At 31.8% G+C, this 16,916-nt stretch overlaps 1 protein-coding gene across 1 annotated transcript; it reads left to right on the top strand.

The window, feature by feature from the left end:
- The first annotated feature begins 23 nt into the window (after positions 1 to 23).
- Positions 24 to 12,419, top strand: LOC114747889 (ABC transporter E family member 2-like). Its single transcript, XM_028936234.1, has 7 exons — positions 24 to 125; positions 10,111 to 10,412; positions 10,518 to 10,713; positions 10,793 to 10,978; positions 11,108 to 11,374; positions 11,680 to 11,925; positions 12,293 to 12,419. The coding sequence occupies exons 1-7, from the start codon at positions 24 to 26 to the stop codon at positions 12,410 to 12,412; spliced, it is 1,419 nt and encodes a 472-aa protein (XP_028792067.1). The 3' UTR covers positions 12,413 to 12,419.
- The last annotated feature ends 4,497 nt before the right edge of the window (positions 12,420 to 16,916 follow it).

Below are 16,916 nucleotides of genomic sequence, written 5' to 3' on the forward strand. Positions count from 1 at the left end.
CGTGGCAGGCGACGTGTCGGGAAATGAGAGTGGGAGGGAAGCCACGTCAGCGAGGACTGACAAATGCGGTCGGAGAGCGAAACGGTGAGGTTTCTGGCGGCGGGGGTGGCGGCATGGATAAAAAGGTGGGGCCCAGTGCATGAACCTCGTGAAGATGTATCTCTGCGCAAAAAGTTGCGTGATTGGCTCGCTTTACACGTGTAACATTTTGCTTATTGGATTAGACACGTAAGCTATTTGGTGGTCCCACGATCACAAGCTAGAAGAAGTGGCTTTGCACTTTACGGATTAAGGGGGCATTTAGAAAACTCTGCGATAATTTTTTTAAAAAAATTAATACTCCTCCGCTCCTTATTATAAGATCCAATTTGACTTTTTATTTGGTCCTAATTATAAGACCCAATCCATTTTCTCTCTTATATTTATACATTTTTTTCCAAGATAATCCTTCTAATAATGATAGTTTTAGCCAATATACTTAATTAGCAAGGATATTTTAGGAATAACAACACTTATTTATTATAAATAACCAACTTAACTTACTTCCTTAATCTCCTCAAATAAGTCAATTGGGTCTTATAATTAGGACCGGAGGAGTATAATTTTTGGTTATTTAAGTTTATCCTAATTTTAGTGTTGATTTTTTAAATTTTGAATCATGGGTTTTAGTTCTAAAAGATAAAATATTTCAAATTTTTATTAGATTATAAAGACTAATATTTTAAATAAAAAATTTGAGGGACTAAGGAATCAAAATTTATATTAACTCTAAAAAATACTTTTATATAACTTAAGATAAAAATATTTTTATATATTTATTTCTTATACTTTTGAAATTCTTTATTTTAAGGGATTTTTAGGATTATCAAACTGTCGTGAGGCCTGCTCGGAATGGTTCAAAACATCTTCCAATCCCTCCATGATGTCGCTGCGACTTTTTATTTTACCTTTTCTCTGTTGTGAACATGTGTGAAACAAAACACATTTTCACGTTATGCCCGTTCTCCTAAATTCTTAAATTGTTTAAATCAAATTCAAGCTGCTAAAATATGAAAAAATTAGGAATAAATCCCTTATTAAAAATTTAATTGGCAAATGGGGATCTAAGATAATTGATTTGCACAGGGAAGATTAGTTGCACACAAAGGATGATAAGTTGCATAAAAGGAAGATAGTTTGTACAAAACATTTTTAGATATAAGGAATTAGTTTGCACATAGGGAGATGACTTGCACATAAGATAATTTCATTTGCATAAAGAAAAATTGAGTTGTACATCACATAGAAGAAGATTATTTCATACAAGAAAAGATACATCGCATACAAGAAAAAATAAGTTATACATAAAAAAATTAGGTTGCACAAAATCTTTAGATCTCATTTGCCGATTAAATTTTTAATAGGAGATTTATCCCCAATTTTCCCCTAAAATATACTACTTTCGGTATTTAATATAAAAATAACTAATTTGAACAAATTAAAAAAATTAATTAAGTTAGTTATTTGTAATAAATATATGTTATTTTTTCTAAAATACTCTAGTTAATCACGTGTATTAAACATTTAACATGTGCATCTATTATGATGACCACCTTAAAAAAATAAATAAATATGAAAAAAAATTAGAGTCTTATATTTAAAATCAAATTTAATATCAAATTAGTTTTATATTAAAAGTAGAAGGTGGTAATATTTTTATAAAAGTATTATTATCAGTCTTAATCGAAATCCAATGGAATTGCTCAACAACTTCTCGTCAAAAAGAAAAAGAAAAAAGAAATGGTCAAGAACCTAAAAGGCTGATCTCACTTAGTGGGAAGACACTTATCTTGTTGGTGGCGGCCGCGGCGGCGTTGATGTTAACAGGATAACGGTGGCGGCGGATCAACAACTTAAAAATGAAGAAAGATAATACAGAATTAAATAGAAATATGAAACCGTGTCATTTAAAATATTTTAAAAAAATTTGTTTAGTACATATAGTCTTTATTCCCTTTCTATCCCATATGGAAAAAAGAATAATGATAATTGTGTAGTAATATATACTTTGGGAGAATTTATTTAAATCCCAGATATGGTACTGAGATTCTCAAATTTCAGTTTACTTATTGAAATGAAAGCCAATTCTCAATGAAAATTTACAAGTCCAAATTTAATAATCTGACAAGTTCGAATAAAAAAAATCACAAGTATTCATAGTTATGTTTATAAATGTACATACGCTTACTTTTTTATAACTAAGCATAGAAAAATAGTATGTATTCACATAAATTATAAGCCCAAATTTACATTCCAACCCAATTCATGTACTTGCAAACTCACACACCCAAATCAACCCCTCATGATTTTTTTTTTTAAATTTTACCTATGATCTTCTTTTATGCAATTTTGCTTTTGATTTTTGGCTGCAATCATTAGTAATATTACACTACTGAAAAATAGGGTACCGGGTGTACATTAAAAATAAGAAAAATTAGTAAAAATTTTCTATTTGAAATTTTAATTGGTCAGAAGGACATGAAATTGTGCAAGTACAAGTATGATCCGTGAGTGCAACATATCATCTATTGTGTGCAACACATCATCCGCTGCGTGTAATTGCACACAGCAGATGATATGTTGCACTCATGGATCATACTTATACTTACACAATTCAAATGCTTCTGGTCAATTAAAATTTTAAATGGGGATTTTTTACCAATTTTTTTTTTCAAAATAAGATAAGGAATAAATTACACATTTACCTTTTTATTTATAAGGCCCAATCTATTCATACAATCTGTTCATAGTAGGAGTGGCAGAGAAAAGACGTTTTGAATTTATTTTTTTTGCCAGAAAAGACGTCTTGATTGAGTAACCATAATTTTCAAATTTCAACCTGACCAGTGGGAATCTAATCAGAGACTAATGGCAATTATCCAATCACGCAACTTGTTCTCTTTTTATATTCTCAAACGTGAGGTGTATCCAACTCAGGGAAATTTTCGGCGCAAATTTGTCATGAATAAATAAAAGATAAGTTCCGTCACCATCTAATTAATCTTGTAGATTATTTATTGATAATATGTATTGATTTTTTTAAAATATATTCTTAAATCATCTTGCTGAAGCTATCTTTGATGATCTTAGAGTATGCTTGGGATGACGGTGGCAAAAGTATTTTTTTTTAATCTGACTTTTACAAAAATGAGATTGAATAAAAACAGCTTTTTTGAGCTTATTATATAAGTCTATTTCGATGACAGAAGTCAGATGTACAAAATGTGAATCCAAACATCATTTTTCAACCTACTTGTTACTTTTCCTGCTGGGATGCACGTTTTGGCCTCCAAACGTGATCCTAAACACGCCTTTAAATGTAAAATTTTAATTCATTTTATTTTTTATATTCCTCAATTTTTTAAATTAATTGATCTAATTTATAAATTCATATAATTTAAGGAAAAATCATTTTGCACTACCTAGAATTTCTTTCAAATTTTAATTTTGTATTTATACATATTTTTCTTGATTAAATCTTTTGACTTAACTCCACTACGAAATAGTGCCGTTAGTCCTTGTCACTTTATTTTATTAGCAGGCATGTGCTCTTTTGGCTTCTTGACCGGAGGTCCGGAGCTTGCAATTCTAGCGCAGTAAAGTTAAAGTATTTAATCAAGTAAAAACACATAGATATCAAATTAGAAATTGAAGCATAGATAACTGCAAAATGGCTTTTTTTTTTTAATGATCTAATATCATATTGGGCATTTTTGGGACATGATGTCAATAACGTTAGAATTAAGAGTAATATTTATCATGTGTTTGCGATATTAATTGATGGAAGAAGATTTTTTGCCAAAAGAATCCAACATCTAAAGCTACACATGAATAATGGGGGATAATTCTATTTTAAATCTTTTCACCAAAAAAAGAAATAATTATTCCAGAAGAAAGGTACTTTAAAGAAAATATTATTCCATTGTTTTTCATCAATGATTTCATTCTTTTTAAAAAGATTTTGACAAAAAATCAATGCTATGAAAGGCACATTTTCAAGGATATTGAATAGAATCCATCATTTTTACTCATTTGATCACGAGAATGGGATAAACTCTAATTTCTTCGATGTATCAATATGATGTTATTATTTAATAGCAAAGATTTATTTCTATTTATTTGTTTTCTATTTTTAAAATTATTTTATTCTGATAGCATGAAGTTTAAATAAGTTGAACTTTTAAAGACCTGTCAGAGGCTTAAGGCCCAACTGTTTTTGTGATAACAGTTATAGAATATATTTATTAGTTACTAATTGTCCACTAGCTAGATTTTTTAATTTGTAACATCCCAAAATTTATACCCAAACATAAACACAACTATTAAGCCAGTCCAGAAATTAATACTTATTATTCCAAAATACGGGAGACTCTAAACCACTAATCTTGCCATTAACTAAGAACTAAGAACTAAGAAAACAATCCTCGATCAAACGTTATTTTTGTTGGGTTGCATTTTTTCATTCTCATTCCTTTTGCAGTTTTTGCAGTTCCCTTCTCTCTATGGGGCATTAAAAGCTTGGATAGATGAAAGATGACCATGTAAGGATAGATGCTACCAGAGGCATTCACAAAAGCCACTTATTTGAAGTTTTTATGAAGTTAACGAATAGATGATCTTGAAATTTTGCTTGTAGATATAATGTCCTTGTTCTCCAAAATTGGTTGCATTATCAAGAAAAGCTTATAATCAGGAGAGTTCTAAAGATAGTTGATTATGCTCAATTCAAAAAGAAGAAGAAGAAAAAGAAGAAAGATAGCTGATTATGCAGTATAACGAATAGAAAATTATAATACCTCCGGTTTTTAATATAAGACTTTGTTTGACTTTTATTTTGATCCTAAATATAAGACCCCAATCCACTTTGTCTCTCATATTTATATATTTTTTCAAGATAGTCTTCCTAATAATGGTAGTTATAGTTAACACACTTAATTAGTAAGGATATTTTAGGAAAGACAACATATATTTATTACAAATAACTAATTTAACTTCTTTCCTTAATCTTCTCAAATTAGTCAACTAGCTCTTATAATTAGGATCGGAGGTAGTATTACTCTTAATTTGCACTATGCAGACAAAGATGTCTTATTTTCATACTTAAAATAGTTATGAGATGTCCTTAACCGTTGGATCTTGTCTTATTTGCTTCCTTTGGCTGTGCCGTAGGTTTGATTAGATTGTCGGCTGTAATTTTGCCAACCTATCAAAATTTTCTGGTGCAAGTAGATCTTATTTTAATGCTTGTATGAAATGATTGCAGTACCAAAAAGTAAGTGGAGGTTATAAGGAGGCTGATCGATGTTTTGTTTGTTTTTAGTTGAGCCATGCAATTTGCATTGGTAGGGAATGCCTCACATGGCAATAGAAATTGAAACCAAAAGTATTAAAATCTGTTCCCCATCTTTCTGGTACTTTTTTTCTTCCTCTTCAAGTCTTGGTAGATCTTTGATTGTTCTGTCATTTTTCTACCATAGTAAACAAGGGTGTGGTTCAGTTCTTTCTACCAACTTGAAGTCAAATTTCTAAGAAATGTTTTATTAGGTATAGAGGGTGTTACAAAGATTCTCTCCCAGTCAGGTTTCATTGTTAAGCTTTATGAGTTGTTTTTTTTTGGGGAAAAAAAGAAAAAAAGAATCAGTTTATGGCTTTTGTGAACTGGGGTTTAGATTAATAATGAAGACATCTTAAGTGCTTTGTTGTTTAATGCCTCTTTGTGGAGTGTTAATTCAAATATCTTTGTATTGCCCATTTGCTTAATGTGTGTTTATTATATGTTATTATTCCATAATTAAGAAGCAGAAAATGGGAAGTAGACAGTTATAATTTATCAACTTCTCAAACATGAATGGCAATGAAGGATGCTCAATTGTAAATGACAAATAAGGGAAAATAGGAAGAAAATCTACTGAATGTATATATATGTAATAATCACTGTTCGGTCAAAGGCTGCTGCGGAGGAAAATTACAGCGATGAAGAAGAATTTAGAGAGAAGGGAAGAAGCTAGTCAAAGAGAGAAGAAAATTTACATAGAAAGAGGAGAGTCATAGCAAGATTCATCGATATCCTACTCAGTTCATAACTTCTCTTTATGTAGCCATCATCCTCCAAGTCTATTTCTTTGGTACAATTATCCTTCAAATCTTGATTCCTTCCCTTACTTCTGGCCTCAACTTTTTGCCCCATTATTTGCAAGCTTCCGTCCATTTCCATATCATTACAGAAAGCACCAGAATCCTAGAATACAATCTAGAACTAATAAAGAAGGTGTGCTAATATTTTCTTTTTGTGGAGAAAAGGCATGCAAATATTTGACTTAAAGATTAATGGAGGGCAATCTTAAGCAAACTCATGCTTGATGGTTTAATGGAAGTTTACACTAGATAATTTTGTTTTTAGAGGCCCTTACATTCTTTCATAGATGTAATATAACGTAATTTAAAACAATAAAGAAATCCATCTGCCATGTTTGTTTTTTAAGTTTGGACTAATTTTAAAAGATTTTAACTACAATTATGTGATAATGATTTTCTTTATTTTAATAAAAATATTATAACTCTTTGTTTATAAGCTCCTCGTGCAATGCTCGGGCAGTAGACCCTAGTTATTGATAAAAATAAGGTGTGAAAATGGAGATAGAAATTGGACAATAATTGTCTTGTCTCCGAATTTGGACTGCACTGAGTCGCTAATGATTGAGGAAGAACATAAAACCTGAAATTTGGCCTCACTTGAGATCAATCACTTATAAGCATATTTTATTATTGAAAAATTGCTTATAAAACATTTCAAACAAAGCCCACAATATGCCCCGAAATTTTTAATCAGCCAATAATTATAAGATCGTTAAAATATTAAGCTAATGACCCATGTCTTATATCATGCTTAAAAATACAACCGATAACACTTCAACTGCAGGAAAAATTATTAATGATATATTTGACAATCATGATTTGCAATAACTAATAGTAAGCATATTAAAAGTAGAACATTATAATATAGGTTAAGGTATAATTTTAAAAACAAAGTTTACTCTAAGAGGCACTGACACCATAAAGTTTACATAGATACAAAAATATACATGAAGTTATCCAAAGGGAGCATTTGGTACCATGCCATTAACTTCTGTTAGTAGGACCTACAAAGTTAGTTTTAAGGTACATTTTTAACAACAAAGTTTACAAACAGCACTAGGTATTATAAAGTTTATCTGGTTGTAAAAATATACATGAACTTTCTAAAAAGGAAAAAAAAACAATTTTTCAACTCTCATAAATGTCAGTTAACTTTATTATTTTAGGTTTCACCAATTGTCACATTTTCTCTCTACTCACTCTCACTTCTCCTGTCCTTAGTATAATGGATTACTTTGAAAAAAATTAAAGAAGTAAAGTAATTACTTAATTATAACATATATTTTATGATTTCTTTAAAATAATTATATATATTATTAAATTGTATATTATTTTATAAACCAAGCAAATTAATTTGAAAAAAAATGATAAATATAATACTTTCAAGTCATTTATTTGATTTCTTCAAATTAGTCAACTCTGTCCTATATTAAGAACCGGAAATAGTACTTGGATGCAAGTAATGAATCTCCTATACTAGAAAGAAAGAGAGTGTGTGTGTTCATCATGATGAGAGAAAAATGAATGGACTGGAAAGTAAGAATGCATGAAAAGAAAATGTGACATTTGTTAAGACCCAAAAGAATAAAATTAATCCATTGTCCCTTAATGTAAACTTCATTATTAAAATTACACCTTAAAATTGATTTTGTAAACCCTACTAATAGTAAACTAACAAACATTTGACGGATATTATTAGCATGACACCAGATGTCCCTTTTTGACAACTTTATTTATATTCTTATATCTAAATAAATTTTATGATGCCCACTATTTTGTAGGGCAAATTTTGTTGTTAAAATTGCATTCTAACTCTTATAATATCTAATACATACAATGTTTACATATATTCAGTAATCACTAGTATCTTGTCTACAATTTTTACGCTTAGACTAGTCATACACAGTTGGCAATAATGATTTCAAATGTTTGGGAAATGCAAACCTTGTGAGTCTTCACAGATGAGGCAAAATATAAGAGCCTATCTTCAAATTGTCGAAAGCAGAAAGCAGAATACAGATAGTTAGATTATACAACTGTTATACTTTTTAACAATAAATGGAAGGAAAAAGTCCTCTGACGCCTTCCAATGTTAGCCCCTTGCATACTTCTGAGTCCAGCTAATGGCAGTGGTCTCATACTCGGCCCTGTCTGTCTTGTAAATATGAGCAACTTCTGGCACCAGTGGATCATCTGGGTTTGGATCCGTCAAGAGAGAGCAGATCGAGAGCAAGACCTGAAAAGAGAAACACAAACCCTTCCCACCCAATTAAAAAACAGCAATAATTCAAGGCAGATGAGGATCGTAGCCATGCATCATGATTCATATGCTTCACAACTATACCCTGACAGGGAGAAAACAATAATCCCCAAAATATATGTGTCTTTTTCTTTCAATATATATATATATATATATATATATATTAGGGGGTTTGAACCTGTGACGTTTATTCACATCCCACCCTACTTTTACTATCTTAGCTAGCCTCAAGTCACTTGCTCACATGGCTCAGATATGTTCCTTTTGAATCTAAACAATGGCAATATGGCAAGGATCACATTAGCACCCAAAAAAAAAAAGAAGAGGAAATCATCAACCGTTAGTCAGATGGCCAGAAGTCAAAGTATAACATTAACTCACACCAGATGCAAACGGAGATGACTCCTAGGTCATTACCAAAATATTGCCGTGTCATTTAAGAATCATGTGTATAGTGGATAAAATTTTCCCAGCATAAGTCGCAAGCACCAATCAATTTATCTTAAAAAGCATGGTGTCAGAACCTTAGATATAGTCAAAGCAGGGCTCCACTCCTCCCTTAAGATATCAAGAAAAATACTGCCATTGCTGTTGATATTCGGGTGAAAAACTTTGGTTCTGAATGTAACCTCCAAGGACAAAAGGAAACAAAAGCAGAAAAAGATGAGTTAAAATTTGAACATGTCCTTTGGGAAAAAAAAAACGGTCACTGAGAATCCAGATCCAATAATGTAAAAGGACGTTGTCAAGAAGCTCTCATGCATTTCCAGACTGCAGAAGAGGTTTCAAGGATAAAGGCTCATGAGAGCTACATTACGAATGAGACATTATAAAGTGTCGACTAATCTGTTGTCTGTGTCGACTAATCTGTTTAAATGGAAGTGTAAAAGGTTGGTTATATGAACTAAGATATTAGACATAAAAATACAAAACCTCAGTTGTCTGTGTCAACTAATCTGTTTAAATGCCAAGAGAAAAGAGCTGGTCATTTGAACTAAGATATTAGACATAAAAATACAAAACTTCAGTTGTCTGTGTCGAGTAATCTGTTGAGCGAGAAATCTTAAAGAATCAAATGTTCATTATTATCTAGGAGTCAGATTCTATTACTGCTTCGGAATCTATTGAATGATATTAGAAGGATTATTTTGCTCTTTTAATTCAAAAGGTGGTATATTTCTGCAAAGATGCCAGCCATTCACATTTTTGTACATTTGTGGGATAACAATTGATAACATTTAAAAAGTAAATAACAACACATTTTTGTAGTCATTCCTGATTTGAGATTTTGAAATTTTAGAGGTATTTTTTTTGGGATTTTCCCATGAATAAATAGGTGGAAGCCTTTTGTGCTTTGTCTGCCTTCTGAAAATAAAAGTGTTTAGGGGCATCCGTAATCCTTAGGAAATTATAGGTGCTTTGGGAATCTAGCACAAGCATGCATCTGAAAGTAAATTGCCGGTTCTGACGTATTGTACAATTTTAAATGACCTTTCTGAGGTTTCCTTTCCTATCTTCAGGTGTTGAATCTTGTAATGGATGTTCGCTTATGTTTCTGATTTTGCATTCATCACGTATATGCTATATTTATCTATTTATTAGATATAGCATTGCTTCCCTAGATTCTAATCGATTACTGATTGTTTTGTACATTTGTGGGAGCGCACGCTTAATAGGCCATTGTAAAGCCTCAACGTGTTGGTTACATTAAAGCTCTATCATGTAATGTGCGGGAGGCCTTGGACCGCAGAAATGAGAGAGATATGAAGCAAGAACTTTGTGATGATCTTGACCTAAACCAGGTTATAGATCGTAAGATTGCTGATCTTTCAGATGGGGAGCTTCAAAGGTTTGCCATTGCCCATGTTGCCAGCCGGAATGCTGAAATTTACATGTTTGATGAGCCTTCTACTTACCTTGACATAAAACAGAGGCTAAAAGCTGCCCAAGTTATTCGATCTTTGCTCAGGCCTAACAGGTCTTGTTTTCTTGTCTCACTTGTTCCTCCTTTAAGCATTGTCTATATAAAAATGTGGACTATTTGGATTTGATGTTGATTTTTCTGCACTCTGCCTTGTTCCAGCTATGTAATTGTTGTGGACCATGATCTTAGCGTCTTGGACTATGTGTCAGACTTTATTTTCCGTTTATATGGCAAATCAGGTGCATATGGGGTTGTAACACTTCCTTTCTCAGTTAGAGAAGGACTTAACATCTTCTTGGCTGGTTTTGTCCCAACTCAAAACCTCAGGTTCCGGGATGATTCTCTCAACTTCAAGGTAAATGTCAACATTTCATTATGCATCACTCCTATGTTTGTACTTTGAATAATTTTCATTGCTTTTGTGATCTGTATAGGTTGTTGAGGCTCCGCAAGAGAGTGACAATGATGCTCAGACATATGCTCCATCCAAATATCCAACAATGACCTCTAATCGAGGAAATTTCAGGCTTCGTGCAGTCGGAGGGGAATTCACTGATTCTCAGATTATGGTGGTGCTAGGTGAGAATGGGACAGGAAAGACGACGTTTATTCGTATGCTGGTATTGCTTTATTCTCTCATATTAGTTCCTTTTGAACTTTGAAACCCCGCGGGTGAAAAAATGTTTCTTCAGCGTCAAGTGTTTATGATTTGTGTTACGTCTGGTCTTCCCGTGCTTTATATTTTGTAGGCTGGTTTATTGGAACCTGACACCATAGAAGGTGGCTCTAGTGCTCAGTTTAGGGTGTCATACAAGCCTCAGAACATTCGCCACTTGAAGTTTGAATCAACAGTCAGACACTTGCTCCACACAAGAATACATGATGCATGCACACACTCGCAGTTTATCTCCAATGTGATGAAGCCACTTCTTATTGAACAGTTAATGGATCGAGAAGCTGTGAATCTTTCTTGGGGGGAGTTGCAAAGAGTTGCATTATGTCTATGTCTTGGAAAGGTAGATATTTTAGCTTCATCCATGGGAAGTTTCTTGCTTTGTTTATGCTTTTTAATCAATGTCTCCTGCCCTTTTTTCCCTTCACATTCTCAACTGCCTTTTTTTCCGATGAAGGTTATGCAAAATGTTGGTTTTTCTTGTGCTACTCATGTCATGAACGTGAATGTGAAGCTAATTTATGAACTGATGGAACTATTTTACAAAACTTTGCTGAGCTTATTTCTGCCTCTAAAATGAATCACTTTGTCTTCAGTTTTGATGAGAATAAAATTATTGTTCCCTGATCCATTGCTATTTAATTACAGCCTGCAGACATCTATTTGATAGATGAGCCTAGTGCGTATCTTGATTCAGAGCAGCGCATTCATGCTTCCAAAGTCATAAAGAGGTTTATCCTTCACGCAAAGAAAACTGCATTTGGGGTCGAGCATGATTTTATCATGGCAACATATCTTGCTGATAGAGTTATTGTTTGTGAGGGGTCTCCTTCAGTTGACTGTATTGCTAATTCGCCACAATCATTGTTGACCGGGATGAACCTATTCTTATCAGTAAGTACGAATCTTCATATAGTTCTTCTCAAAAGCAAAGACTATAATGCTACCTGGTTTTATAATATCTGATATTACTGCTAGATATGGGTAAGTTCAAGAATTTGCATGCATATCGCTCAATACATGTGCAGTATTTGTATCCTAAAAGATTTCACAAATGGGAAATTAGAAAGGTTTGGCTAAAACTAAGATTCCATTATGATGCACTTCGTGTACAGTGCCTTACTGACCCTTGTAATATTTGGCAGAGCAGGCGGTGCTATCAACTGGCTTTCTCTTTGGCTTGGAGTAGAATAGATGTTCTTTTTTATTTAATTTTTTCTTCTCAATTACTTACGTGCTTTTTTCCTGCATAATCTGGCAGCACCTGGATATCACGTTTAGAAGAGATCCAACTAGCTACTGCCCAAGGATTAACAAACTAGATTCAATCGGAGACAGGGAACAGAAAGCAGCTGGCTCGTATTATTACCTTGATGACTAGGTTTATAGTTATGGACAGGTGAGCCCTTTCTACAGATGTATTCTAGAATGCTTTTTATGGGAATTGCTCATCTTGTCAAGTCAGCAAGCGGATTGGATTGCAGTAGCTTGTGAACGATAGTATTCATTATTTTTTTATGCATAATGAATCAGATTGCGATTTATATTGCATCCTTGTGAGTACGCCTATAAAAACTTACTTATGTGAATCAATTTGATAAATCACATTGCATCTTTCTGAGTACTCCTTGTTGTGGGGAGGTTTTCTGTTGTCTGTATGATGTTCATTTATCTGGTTGACTAATTTTGTCTCTATCATCACGGCAAGGGCTCCTCACCTCAGCCACGGCCACAGCTACTATGGTTACTGCGGTCACATGGGCCATGGGAAATTGAGACATGGAAAGTTTGGCAAGGATTGAAAGCTTGGCGAACATGTTTGGGGAAAAGCATTTTTTGAAGTCATCGTACGTGTGTTCGAGTTTCTGAATGCTTGTTCCTAAGTCCTTAAAAATAGACCATGATGTCGATGATTGACTCTGTTTTAACTTTGATGCCGTTAGCTCACAGATTTTTGAAGCACAAACTAGACTCCCATGCGTTACACAGCACCGATAGTAATTAACACATTGCGATAAAATGTTATCTTGTAAACACGCAGTTGTTATAAAAATTTAATAAAGAAGGTGGAAAGTATTACTTAGATGTGTTTGTGAACATTAAACAGAAAATGTTGTGAAGAGTATGTAGGGTATAAATAAAGAGCGTAAACATCAATAAAAGAGCATTAATAAAAGAATAAAAAATGTTATTAAGAGAAAAATGCTTAATATAATACTCCTCCGGTCCTTAATATAAAATCTATTTAATTAATTTGATTAGATTAAGGAAGTTAGGTAAGTTAGTTAATTATAAGAAATGTGACATGTTTTTCCTAAAACATCATAATCATATTTCTTAATACATCCTCTTCCTCTTCTAATTGATTATGGTTGAAGGAGTATCTATAGGAGTAATTTAAAAAAAATTGATAATTATGAGAAATGAGTCTTATATTTAGAATCAAAACCAACTCAACAATTGGGTTCTATATTAAGGACTGGAGGAGTAAATAATGTTAATCCATATCAATAGAATGTACAAGTAGAAAACGTTGTTAGGAGATAAATGCCTGAAATAATGTTCGTCCAACTGTATCAAGCAAACAGGAACTCCGTGATTATTTGGCACCATGTAACAGTCACTGCAAGCTGAGCTGAATGTTTGTATCTTGATCAGGATAGCTTGCAGACAATTTAATTGAGAGGAGAAAGCGGCTGGGTAGAAAACATTTAAGATTTTGTTTACATAAACATAGTAGCCTGTACATTGATCATAGCATCTTATGTTTCTTGGGATCTTTGCGCAAATTTCATGCATGAAAGGCGAGGTCTAGTGCATAAACCTTGTGAAAATGTATCTCTGCGAAAAAAGTTGCATGATTGGCTGGACTTTTACACGTATGTCAATTTGCTAACCGCATTAGACACGCGAGCTATTTGGTAGTCCCAGCTCCCACGGTCACAAAATTTATTTTGCATGTTTATTATTTTTTTAAAATTAATTCTATTGATATTTCCTCAGCAATGATGAAGTAGGAGAGGGAAAGAAGGAATTAAGAAAAATACTTAGAGTGTTTTAAAAAAAATCATATTAATTAATTTAACTAACTTCTTAATCTATTCAAATTAATTAATTATTTCTTATATTAGTGATAGGAGGAGTATAGAAATTACTTCTTCATATTAGGTCTTATATTAGTGATAGGAAAGTTTCACAAAATGAAACTTAAAATTACTAAATCTTCAATGAGGAATTCCTATAAAAAGTTTATGTTATTTGCAAGTTAAGTATTGTCAAAACCTATGAAAAGTGTGAGAAATAAACCTGTTTTGATTTTTTTTTTTTGGCTGGCAATTTGATTTGAGGTTTAGTTATTTCAAGCATTTTTTTAATGAAATTATTCCTAATTAAATTCACATTTTTCCAATAAATAGTTTTTATTTAAATAATTTTAACACCCCTCCTATGCAGGAGGCATCCACACACCAGCACCCATGTTAACAAGAGATATACAACACAACCCTTTTTAACCACAGGAGATATGGGACGTCATGTGAAGGCTACGCTTAGCTAAATAATACTACCTCTAGTTCTTAATATAAAGACTATCTAAATAATTTAAAGTGATTAAGAGAATTAATTAAATTAGTTATATATAATAAATACAAGTTATTTTTTTAAAATACTCTTTTTAATCATGACTATCATTGGATAAAAATCTCCTTAGTATGTATAATCAACAGAGATGCTCTAGAGAATGAATTATAAATTTGAGAGACAAAATGAATTGAAATATTTTATTTTGGACTAAATCAAATTCTCTTCTAGATCTTATATTAAAGACTGAAGGTAGTATAAGGTTAGTTATATATTCAATTTTGTCCTGAATATAAAATCTCAATCCATTTGTTCACCCCAAAAAAAATCTCAATCTATTTTGTTTCTATATTTATTTATATTTTTCAAAGTAGTCCTATAATAGTTATACATGTTAAATGTTTAATAAAAAGTTAGGTCAATAAACATAATTGTGTATTGAACTAATTTGATCTTCCTTAATGATATTAGCTTTTCTAGTCAAAAAAATACATTACACATGATCAGCGAGGTTATTTTAAGGAAAAGAAGACATGTTTGTTATAGATAACTTTCTTTTTTGATAAATTCATTACAAATAATTAATTAAATTAAGTTTTTTAATATCTGTAAATTAATTATCTAGTTTTTATATTAAGAATAAGATAGTAGTATCTTTTAGGAGTAGAGTGATATTAAGGGAAACATTCTCTTCGTTCTCTTATAAAGTGCACAACCAATTTTCAAATTTCTGGTAGTATAGATGTCTATATATTTAGTGGCCATCGTGCTTTAAACAGGATTATTTTTATTAAAAATTATATCTGCGAGCAATAAAGAAGTATAACATATTTTAATAGTCAGCCTTTTTATGTGAGTGCCTGGTAGATCACTTGGAATCTCAATACAATATGTCTCCCTCTAATTTCATTTTCTGACAAATACTATACAAGAAGGTCATTGGAGAAAGAAGAGGTTTAAAATGGCTATATATTTTTATGGATCCTGTTCAGGAATTTTCAAATGTTTGCTTTCACGGATTTTAACAAATGGTTATTTGTTTTCTCTATGCTCAGGAGGGTTTTGCTTTTCCTTCACTGCATGACATCTTTTATTCACATATGTTTTCTCACAGACTTCATCTCTTATACTATCTCTGTTCCTAAAAATAAGATCTCGTTTGTAATCTACAAATTAGATATTAAAATTAGGACCGGAGATACTTTCTTCTTCCTATAATTACCAGCATGCACTATTTGTGATGGCTCCAAGTTGTTTCATTTAAAAAGACTCTTGATTGCATTGCAAAATACTTTCTTCGCATTAAAATATAAGTATCAAATAATTAAATCATGCAATTCAAAAAATTAGTTAAAAATAAATATATAACAAGTGCTACTTAACACCCTTGTTTATGAGGAGGGTAAAAGAGAGAGAATGGATGGAAAATAGATGAGAGAGAATGAGCAAAAAAAAGCAACGAGAGAGACACATAATTAATTAGGAATAAAAAAATATATATATATTAAATAATCAGATAAATTCAAATTGATGCTTATAGAAAAATAAACTTTTTAAAAGATTTGATACTTATATTTTGAACTAAGAGAAGTAGTTTTGCTTTTGAGATTTGCTCAAATTTAGATTTTTGTTTTCTTACCATGTTGCTTTTTGTGCTTTTCCATGATATGTCCTTGATTTTTTTTCTCGAATTCTCCTATTAAACTTATGTTTTAAACATTTTATTTTTTATTTTATAATGTAATTGTGTTTTATGACAAGAAATGAAGTATCATTGCAAACTCTACCATACTACAAAAATTTTCTCGTTTTTCTTCTAATGTTCAAAACTCTTAATTTTTCATTAGCCGATCATCTTTAAACACACATTAAGCTTCCTAGATAAGTTTTAATCACATGGGAGACTCCTTTCCTCATAACATGCATTTTCGTAAAACACAAGCCATTTTTTTCAAAGTAATAGAGTAAGCACTAACATGCTAAAGTTGATATTGAATCCATCACCTCTTACTTATAGAGTCATTGACACAAGTCATGTTTATAACAATCCAACCAATTTTTATGAGCATCTATTTTTTTTTTATATAGAATGAAAAATTTTCATCTTCCTCCATATGTTTAATCAGTACATTTTCAATAATTTGGAATTCATAATATGGGATGTTTAGAAAGGAGGGGGGCATTAACAAAAAAGGATATACTCAAATACAATCACTGCACTCACCAAAAGTGGTAGGCATGCTCATAACTCACTATTCTGGCTTTCACAACACTCAATGGTCCGGCTTCATATATAATATTGAAGC

Source organism: Neltuma alba, unplaced genomic scaffold, assembly GCF_004799145.2.
Source record: "Neltuma alba isolate B1F8T4 unplaced genomic scaffold, ASM479914v2 tig00005505_pilon, whole genome shotgun sequence".
NCBI lineage: Eukaryota > Viridiplantae > Streptophyta > Magnoliopsida > Fabales > Fabaceae > Neltuma > Neltuma alba.

Coding starts and splice junctions, on each gene's coding strand:
- LOC114747889 (XM_028936234.1), top strand. CDS start 24: ATGAGAGTGGGAGGGAAGCCACGTCAGCGAGGACTGACAAATGCGGTC. Junction 126..10,110: donor GTGGCGGCATGGATAAAAAG/GTGGGGCCCAGT, acceptor CACGCTTAATAG/GCCATTGTAAAGCCTCAACG. Junction 11,375..11,679: donor TATGTCTATGTCTTGGAAAG/GTAGATATTTTA, acceptor ATTTAATTACAG/CCTGCAGACATCTATTTGAT.